The sequence below is a fragment of the Jatropha curcas genome, chromosome 6, assembly GCF_041381405.1.
Source record: "Jatropha curcas cultivar XTBG-Jc1 chromosome 6, XTBG_Jcur_1.0, whole genome shotgun sequence".
Lineage (NCBI taxonomy): Eukaryota > Viridiplantae > Streptophyta > Magnoliopsida > Malpighiales > Euphorbiaceae > Jatropha > Jatropha curcas.
In genome coordinates this window covers 9867616-9877329 of record NC_143156.1, presented here as the reverse complement: position 1 = coordinate 9877329, position 9714 = coordinate 9867616, and the positions used below count along the sequence as shown (strand labels likewise).

The 9714-nt window shown below is 26.6% G+C and overlaps 1 protein-coding gene across 1 annotated transcript; it reads right to left on the bottom strand.

Moving 5' to 3' along the window:
• Positions 1–4394: 4394 nt before the first annotated feature.
• Positions 4395–8164, bottom strand: LOC105629842 (beta-amyrin 28-monooxygenase). The gene is made up of 4 exons (XM_089723028.1): positions 7734–8164; positions 6589–7092; positions 5632–5819; positions 4395–4934 (listed from the first exon to the last, which is right to left on the bottom strand). The coding sequence occupies exons 1-4, from the start codon at positions 7792–7794 to the stop codon at positions 4635–4637; spliced, it is 1053 nt and encodes a 350-aa protein (XP_089579154.1). The 5' UTR covers positions 7795–8164; the 3' UTR covers positions 4395–4634.
• Between the last annotated feature and the right edge of the window lie 1550 nt (positions 8165–9714).

The window sequence follows — 9714 nt, the reverse complement described above, 5'->3', positions numbered from 1 at the left end:
CAATTATTTTCGTCGGATGAAGTTAAGCCGATATTAGCAATAGCATGTAATATTTTGGACCATGTTTTACACAGAATCCAAAAATAAATTGTTTAAAGTTCTCAACTTCACATGAGAATCAATATGTAAAATTGTAAACAATAATATTGATAATGGAATGTACTCTATCAAGTTTAAAAAAAAAGATATAAATGAGATTAAATTCAAAAATTACAAAGTCATATATAAAAAATATTTAAAAAAATATTAAAATATTAAAGGTCTAATTATCTTTATATCTATTTAAAAAAATATTTAAAAAAACATATCCAATTAAATCATAGAAAAATTAAATAAAATTCTATAAATTTAAAAAATAAAAAAATAAAATATGAATAAAAATAGAGTTTTCAAATTTTCTCTTTATTTCATTTTTAATATAAAAAATTTGAAAATAAAAATGATAGCAAATTCAAACATTTATAGCATATTTTTTCAAAAAGATTTCATTAGACTAAAAAAGAAAAACTCTCCTTTTCTATATTAGTCAAATACCATAATTTTATACTTCCATTGCTTTTGTTAAATTTAAAAAATTTTAAAATACAATAATATGTAAATGATTTAAATAAGTGTACACCATCCTCTCCAAAAAAATCAAAGTGAAATAATATTTTTAATCTTTTTTAATTTCATTGTAATTAACTAATATAGTCTAATAAAAAGTGTTTAATCATATTTTAAAAAATTGATAACATAATAATTTAATAGAATTTAAGTTTCATTTCAATAGTTGAATTAAGATTATCAATTTACCTCCTAAAAAATAATATAACATGAGAACATAAAGGACTATTAATTATGAAAATCATTGGACAATAATATTACAATATCAAATAGAGAATATATGTAAATGTACATATTTTCTCGAATTAAAATGCATAAAAAATCTAATTAAAAGGATATTCAAAATTATAAATGGAATATTTTTTTTATTAAAAGGCATTAAAAATACAACTAAAAAGGGTCTTCAAAAGGATAAATAGACTTATTTTCTCCGATTAAAATGCATAAAAAATTAATTAAAATGATATGTTAGGAATTCCACATTACACTAAGGCTACTTTACGAAATCTCATAATTCCTTCCTCTATTCCCACATGTATGTAGATTATAGATTATAAATTTATTTTATTATCTATTAAGTTAAAGAGAGAAAAATAATGTGTATAATAAATATATGAAGTATGTAATATGTAATTAGCTTTAACATTTAATTTAAATCCTAAATTGAATAAAATTAAAATTATATATAGTATATAAAAAAATTTTTAATTTTCATTATAGCCTTATTATATAACATTAAAATAATTAAAAATAAAATATATTTATTCATATATAGTTAAGGTTAATTATCTATTAAGCATAATATTTAAACTGAAATTTAATTGGTCATCAATAAGGTTATTTTAGAACATTTTAAATTTCATTAAGGGCATTATCAGGAATCTCATTATTTCCCCTTCATTCCTACTTTTTATATATAGTACTAGTTTTTTATACGACGTGCGTTGCACGTTGACTATACTCGTTATATATTCATTTTTTATCTATATAGATATCATAAATTTTGTTTAAATTAAAATAAATACAAGTGGTTAATTTGTATTATACTTTGTCGTACGAATTACTTCCAATGTTACTTATTATGTACTTAATTCTATTTCTATATAATGAAGTGATCTTAGAATAAAATTCAACCAAATCTTTAGACCTAAAATCCTTTAGTCCATAATTTATAAATGTAGATTTTTAAAACCTTAATAGGTACTCAAAAAGAAAATCAAGTTATCATTGAATCTCCAACCCTCTGCTCTCAATCCCAAATCAATATCTATATACAACTATAATGAAGAATAATAAAAAATTATTTTTACTACTAGGTCAAAGAAAAGAAATGAGAAGATAATCTGAATTGATAATGGAAATCACTTTAACCATAGTGGCATTATTTTTACCCAGTGTATTAGAGAAAGTAATATATGCACATACATATAAATTTTTGAAACCCAAAAAGTGACCAAAACATAAATATATATTTCTAGTTTTTTTTTTTTTTTTTCAGTTCTCTAAATACTATTTTCTTTTAAGTTAAACAGATTTAAGATATAAGAGAAAAAAATATCAAGAAAATTAAAAATGCTTAACCATCAATAGGCCATCTATTTATGTAAGGGATATATAAATCTCTTACTAAATTAAAATGATAGTAATTACAAATTATTCAATAATGAAAAATAAAATAAAAAATTATTATTAAGAATAAAACTCTTTCAAACTCACCTAACAAAAAAAACGTTTCAATGTATATAGATATATAAATATATCAATAAAATATTATATATATATAATTAAAATTTCAATTGTTTATCATTCCATGTTTAATTATGTAAATTCTATTTGAAAATTCACTTTTAAAAAAATATATTCAATCAAATATGACAAACATAAAGAACAAAAATATTAATAAAAATAATATACTTTTTTCTTCTTTTTTTATCTCTCTCCTAAATAAAATATTATATTATATATATTTTATTTGAAAATTTATTTTTTAAAAATATATCCAATCATATCATACAAACATAAAGAAAAAAGAATACTAATAAAAAAGTATATTTTTTTAACTATAGCTTAAAAGAATTAAATATTTAATAAATGAAATATAAAAAATTTTCAAATTCTCATTATCATATATATTCATTAAAAATAAATTTAGTAAATATTAAAATTAAAATTTTAAAATGCTTAACTATATATGTATTTATTTAAAAAATTATTTTTTTCGATTCATTAGGAGGCCTGATGGTCGAAATAATACTGCGGGCTATAGAACAATCAAATTGGTAACTCACCTAATAAAAAAAACGTTTCAATATATATATATATATATATATATATATATCAATAAAATATTATTTTTTAAAATTAAAATTTTCAATTGTTTACCATCCAGGTTTAATTATTTATATTATACTTATTTAAAAAATAATTTTGAAATTAAAATTAAAATTAATATTGTATTTATTTAAAATTAAAATTAAAATTTTGAAATGTTTAATTGTATTTATTTAAAAAATAATTTTTTTATTCATTAAAAGGCTTGATGGCCGAAATAAACTGTAGGCTACATAATAATCAAATTGGTAAAAACACTTGCGATCAAAAGGATTCAAACTCAACACCTCTCACTCCTAACATAAATAAGAAGATAATCAGACCGCACATAATTAGCTGAAAAAATATTTTAGAAATCTCATTCTTCTCCTCTATTTTCACTTTTATAGTATAGATATATAGATTGATACATAGATGAATTATAAAATGGAGAGCTATGGGTTTCCAACTCTCAAATAATTATTAAAAAAAAAAATCACCTAACCCTCTTCCAAAATACTAATCTATATCTGGACCTTACCCTCAAAGTTGTTAGGACTTCTTACAAATGGTGAGGTTAAATGAAATATAACTGAATAGAAAAAATTAAACCAAACCGGATGGTTAAATTAGTTCAATTTGATTTTTAAGATGATTCACTTAAATTAACCAATATCAGAAATAACAAGATTGTTAATTTTTAATTTTAATACAAAGATGGAAAGTTAAAGTCAGTGCGGTTTTTTTTTTTTTTTTTAATCAAACTAAAAAAACCTTAAAAAACATAAATCTGGATTAAATTAATCCAACAATGAGTTAAATTTAAAAATCAGATTCTTAAATAATGGATTCAAATTAATTTATAATTAAAAAATCAACAAATTTTTTTTTTATTATTTTTACTGGTTGAATTTGGCGACAGTATTTTTCTTTTTGATGAATAAATTGACAGTTTTCACACCTCTCCCTCAAAAATGTCATTGTTGCTGTCAGTTTAAAACAATTGCGTGTTTGAAGAATTAAAAATTTCTGGTTGTTCAGTAGTCATTAGAAAGAAAGTTAAATATAAGTCAAGATATTAACGGGAATATTACCGTTGACTTGGTCCACTGCTGAAGAGCATGAACTCATCAAATAGAACTATTGGGCCTTAATTACCGAATAGAGCTGTTAGGCTTTAATTATCAAATCAAACTGTTAGACCTTAATTACTAAATAGAGCCGTTAGTCTTTAATTACGAAGCAGGAGACATGAAGAATAAATCTCCATAAATTGTAACATTAGGTTTGTCGTATATGTCTAGGTGCAAAATTATTAATAAGTTCTTGGCCATTTATGATTAGGTACTTGGCAATTACTCCTCCGTCATTGTTTTTATTATATATTATATCAGATGCCACCCATAAGTGTTGGAAATCTATGTTCAAATTCAAGCTACAGTGAGTTTGAATTGCTAGACGACACTAATATTTTCATTTAGCTTATTCTTTTATTCAAGACATGATTCTTCATATTCTTAGTATTTGATTTCTATGCTTATACACTTTAATTGAGCTTCTTAGGCTTCCAACATGATGAATGCTAAGATCTCAAGCTGCTTAAGCTCATTTACTTTAATCAGAGCTTCTTAGATTTGAAATACGGCAATGCTGAATATATATATATATATATATATATAATCCTAGGCATAAAACAAGTAGTATCTAGTGTGAATTAATCAAGCGTTGTGAGGATGAAGGTATACTGGGAGTCCTTTAGCAGGCATTGGCATAGGATCAACAATGATCTTCTCATCTGGAAAAATCTTGTGAAATCTGAAGCGCTTGATTAAGTTGTGCATGAAAACAAGAATTTCCAATCTAGCATACTCTTTTCCAGGGCACATTCTTGGTCCTCCACCAAATGGAACAAATGTGTAAGGAGCTGGTCCGTCCCCTTCAAATCTGCTTGGATCAAATTTTTCTGGTTCTGGAAAGTATTCTCCACTTTTATGGGTTGAGTTTGCACACCAATATACCTGTCATTATTTATAATTATAATTAGTTCTTTACTAATTAGTTAATTAAACAAAGGCAACCAACCTGCCAAGTTCGAATTTCTTTTCCTCCAATACTCGGAAAAAAAAAAAACAAATGACAATAAATTTTTTTAAAAAAATTTAACTAATGTGTCTACTCTTTTTAAAAGTAAAATAATTGAAAGGTAATTTTATCCATCACAGTAACAGGACATCTAATTTATGATATGGTTTGAAATTGATAATTCAGTTGGACCTACTATACTAGACTTAAAATGATAAAAAAAAAAAGTTTAAAAAGCAATTTATAAATTTTAAATTATTATTTACATAAATCAATAGTGTATATCACTTGATCTAAAAATATAATTGATCCACAACTTCAAGTGGTCTGACCCAAAATCCAAAACAAACCAAACCTAAAGTCACCGACCAGTGATAATCCCATCAGAATCATAAAAAATATACATAAGCTAGTATGATGTATGAAAAATATTTGCCCATTTTATCATAATTTATACAGTAGAATTATTGTTTCCTTGATACCCATACAAAAACCTTAAACGACTTATATTTTGAGTCATAGGGAGTAGCTTACGTGTTATTCCGATCTATTTGGTCTTTCATTAATTAAAAAAAGTCGTAGAAAAGAAATTGGGGAAAAAAAAAATATGAAGTGGATATTGAATTTATTTACCTTCCAGCCTTTGGGAACAGAGAAACCATTAAAGATGAAGTCATCGATGGCTTCCCTGAAAGCACCTCTTAGAGGAGGAAAGAGTCTCATCACTTCACACGCAACATTCCATGAATATTTCATCTTTTGAATGTCTTTCCAATTCAACAGCTCTCCTTCTCCTTTGCTTTTAGCAATATCTATTTGCTCTACAAATGTATAATAATAAATTTTATGTGCATGTATATATATATATATAAAACCATATCAAAGAAGTTTGTTTGTAATTAAGTAAGCTCATTTTAAAAGAATACAATTACTAAAAGAAAATCCAAACCTTTTAAAAAATACATATAGTTTCGGGTAGATGGGTTCATTAATCCAGTAATTCATTCAAAATATCTTAATCTTTGCGGATCGTATCAATTGCGCCCCATTTTGGCCTTAATCCTAAAACAGTCCAATTTAAAAGTTTTGTAATAATTGAACCCTAATTTAAAATCAATGTTTAAAAAATCAATAAACAATACAAATGTAGGTCTCACACACTGACACAAGGGTTAAACTAACCCAACCCCTAACTCACATAAAAACGCATCGTTCATGATAAAAGTATAGTCAATATTATCAGTACTATAATCTCCTTCCTTATTCTTATTCTTATTCTTGTTCTTATTCTTACATTATTATATTCGTTCAACAAAAAAAAAAAAAGAAAAAGAACTCTAAGCTTTTTTTTTAAAATAATTAAACGATTCTAGTAGATATAAAACTCGTTTAGACTCAGTTATAGACCAAATCAATCACAATAATCATTTTTTGAAATAATGTGCGTTTTTTCTGGTGAATAATTAGAAATACTCTCGTTTAAAAAAAAGTTAGTTTTCATTGAATTAGTTGGTGGATGAATCCATAGACCAAATCTAGCGACATAAGTGTTCTCATTAAGTAGATATATGCAAGGGTAGTTAAACGTACCTTGGTAAACTCCATCGTAAATATGAGGGAGCTCGGCTAGACACTTGACAATGGAAGTGCAAGCAGAACTTGCAGTATCATGTCCACCAATCAACAACCCCAGAATCTTGTCTGCAATATCCATCTCATTCATATACTTTCCATTCTCATCACACGTAGTTAACATGTGAGACAATATATCCTGACTAGTTGATGCCTTGCCTTCTGCGAGCTCAACCTTCCTTTTCTTGATAATACTAAATAGCTCCTTCCTTATAAACTTGGAGGCTTTTATAGCTCTGTGAAATGGGGTTCCGGGCAAATCAATGGGAACAGAAAAAATTCCAGAAGCCAAAACATTAAATGGGTCTGCAAATTTCGCGATGTGATGTGGATCTTCAATGCTTACAAATAATCGACAAGCAACCCAGAACGTATACTTTTTTGCTAAAGAGAAAACGTTCACTTGTTCTTTGTTCTCCCAATCAGAGGCGAAGTGCCTTTGTGCAATAGTATCCATTATACCTGTATTGCAGAAAAAAAATAATCATGCTCATGCATCTCATTTATATGTATAGATGCAGCAAAAAATTTAAAAATTTTTCCTTTTTCTTTAACCACAAATCATATATAAGAACCTACTATTGTAAATAGGACTATCTATCCGTATTGGCACGAGTCATGATCCATATACCATTATTTATATTGGATAAAATTTGCCTATACCGGTCTATAATCTATTGAATAATCCATACATCAAGCCAATCAAAAAAGAATTCTTTAAAATATTATTACTGTTTTATTTTGTTTCTAGTAATGATCAAAAATACTTTCCGTTTGAACTAAAAAAATGTCTTTAATTGGTATGATGTAAAGAATCTGGCCATACATTCAGTGGAGGTAAGTGCTTCCCCCCCCCACATCTTAGTAAAACGTAAATGCATTGCATGAAAAAATTGTGTGCAAATGTACACATGAAGACGAGTTGTAAATAATGACTCGGATCTCAAAATAGTTTTTGGGTTAAGCTTTCATAAGAACAAGACTGGCTTACACCTTGAATACGTTTATTTGTGAGCCTAAAAATCACATATAAGAATTTTTTATCTTTAACTTCGATAGAGTCTGTAATTGGCAATAACAATGTCAAACTAGCGTATTTATACCTATATATCGCTGCAAGGCCTCAGGTTTCAAGAACTGAGGTAGCAATTTTCGCATTTTCATGGCTTCTTCTTTGGAAGAAGTCTGAAGAGAAGAAGGGAATACTTTGTAAACAGAATCAGGCCACCACGAAACTACTAGTTTATTTTCATTAAAGAACAAAAACTTATTAGCGGCAGCACCATATAAGACTGCGGTAGGGTGGCCGAGAAGGTTTGTTTTGAAGATCTGTGAAGAATATTTTGATGTCCGATCAAAAACAAAATTTTCAGGATGGCCTTTCCGTCCAGTAAATAAGAATTCCAAGCTCTCTCCAATATAGGGGAGGCCTGAACTCCCTGGAGGAAGATTAGGGTATTTGTATTGAGATGTGTGATTGTAGAAAATGATAAAAAGGAAGAGAGTGATTAAAGAAATGGATAAGAGAGAAGAATAAGGTAGAAATGCTCCATTCTTTATTTTCTTGATTTGTTTTTGTGCTTGCATGGCAAGTGAACGAGGGTATATTATAGGCATACATAGTGTGATAGTTGGGGGTTGACAATTAATGTTAGGAAAATTATTATTAGGTTACTACATAATGGTCAAATATATTAATTAGTCCCACCTTTTTCAACATAAGTTCCTTTCTATTTTTTTGACTTTTTACATATATAAGACTTTTGATTGTTACTAATGTTTTGAGAACCGGATTAGTCATTGATCCGGTGAAGAGTTATGAGTTTACTGAATCGAAAGATTCAACCGGATTCAATATGGTTCAACCGGATTATTATATATAATATTTTTAAATACTATTGAAAATATAGGATTCTAATAAATTTTTCTAAATTAAAAAAATAATTAATCACTATAAAATAAAATATTACTTTTTTCCATTTTGTTATTTAAAAATTATAAGATTATTTAATTCATTTTTCAAAAAGAAATGATGAATTTTGTAGATAATTTTTTTTTCCGAAATGAAATTTTGTTGATAAGTTAAATTTTTATGAATTAAATCTTAAATAAATTAGATTAATTTATGCTATTTAAAAGAACAGGAATAAATAAATAAAGAAAAACTATGTGGTTTAAATTTAACAAAATGAAAGAACCTCTACTATTCTTTCTCTCAGCTAATCACAACACTTACAATTCCTTCTCCATCGCCTCTATATCTTTTAAGAAGACCAATACTCAGGAAACCAACACTCCTTGCATTTCGATAATAAAGAGTTAGAACAAGACATGCCTATTTATTCTCAGGTGGCAGACATGGGTTCCATTTCATTCTCTAAACCACTCCAAAAGATAATCCCTAAATCTTCCAAAACCCATTTTTATTTATGATGATTATAAAATCTTAAGAATGGTGGCCACCAACTGAATCATATTGAACATGAAACTGAGGTAAAGGCTGAGTTTTACTCGCGTATTGCATTGCATTTTTTTTTTTTTTTTTTTGAATCGAACCGTAGTAAATGACCTGGACTGGTCCAGTTCGCCGATTTTATCCGGTTCTTACCGATTTGCTCCGATTCTCACCGATTTTTTAGATTTCCATTTTTTCAGTTAAACCGGTCGAACTGCGTTTAAAATTTTTTTTTATTGATAATAACTATAACTTTTCAATTTAAATCTTTTATCTCTTATCATCGATCCTTATCGTCAACCAAATGGAAATTTATCTTTTTAATAATAAATAAGAATAAGAATTGTAGCCTCCGGTGCAACAATCATTTATTTTTTATTCTCCCTTTGCTTTTTTTATTTTTATTTTTTTTTATATTGATTTTACATCTTTTTCTCATGATATTTCCTCAATCTCTAATTTTTGGACTCTGTAAATTTTGGAAGTGGTCATGCACTCATTGCTGGACTGTGGTTATGCCAAATACCAAAGGTATTTGATTTGAATTTTTCAAGATTTTTTTAATGACATTTTGCTACTGGAAAGGATCTCCAAAAGATTAGTTGGATTTCAAGTGTAATTATTCCAGA

What these genes read in the sequence shown, in the direction of transcription:
- LOC105629842 (XM_089723028.1), bottom strand. Translation starts at nt 7,794, where the DNA reads ATGAAAATGCGAAAATTGCTACCTCAGTTCTTGAAACCTGAGGCCTTG. An exon ending in TTACGATGGAGTTTACCAAG is followed by an intron (nt 5,820 to 6,588) that starts GTACGTTTAACT and finishes ATACATTTGTAG; the next exon opens with AGCAAATAGATATTGCTAAA. An exon ending in CTGTTCCCAAAGGCTGGAAG is followed by an intron (nt 4,935 to 5,631) that starts GTAAATAAATTC and finishes AAATAATGACAG; the next exon opens with GTATATTGGTGTGCAAACTC.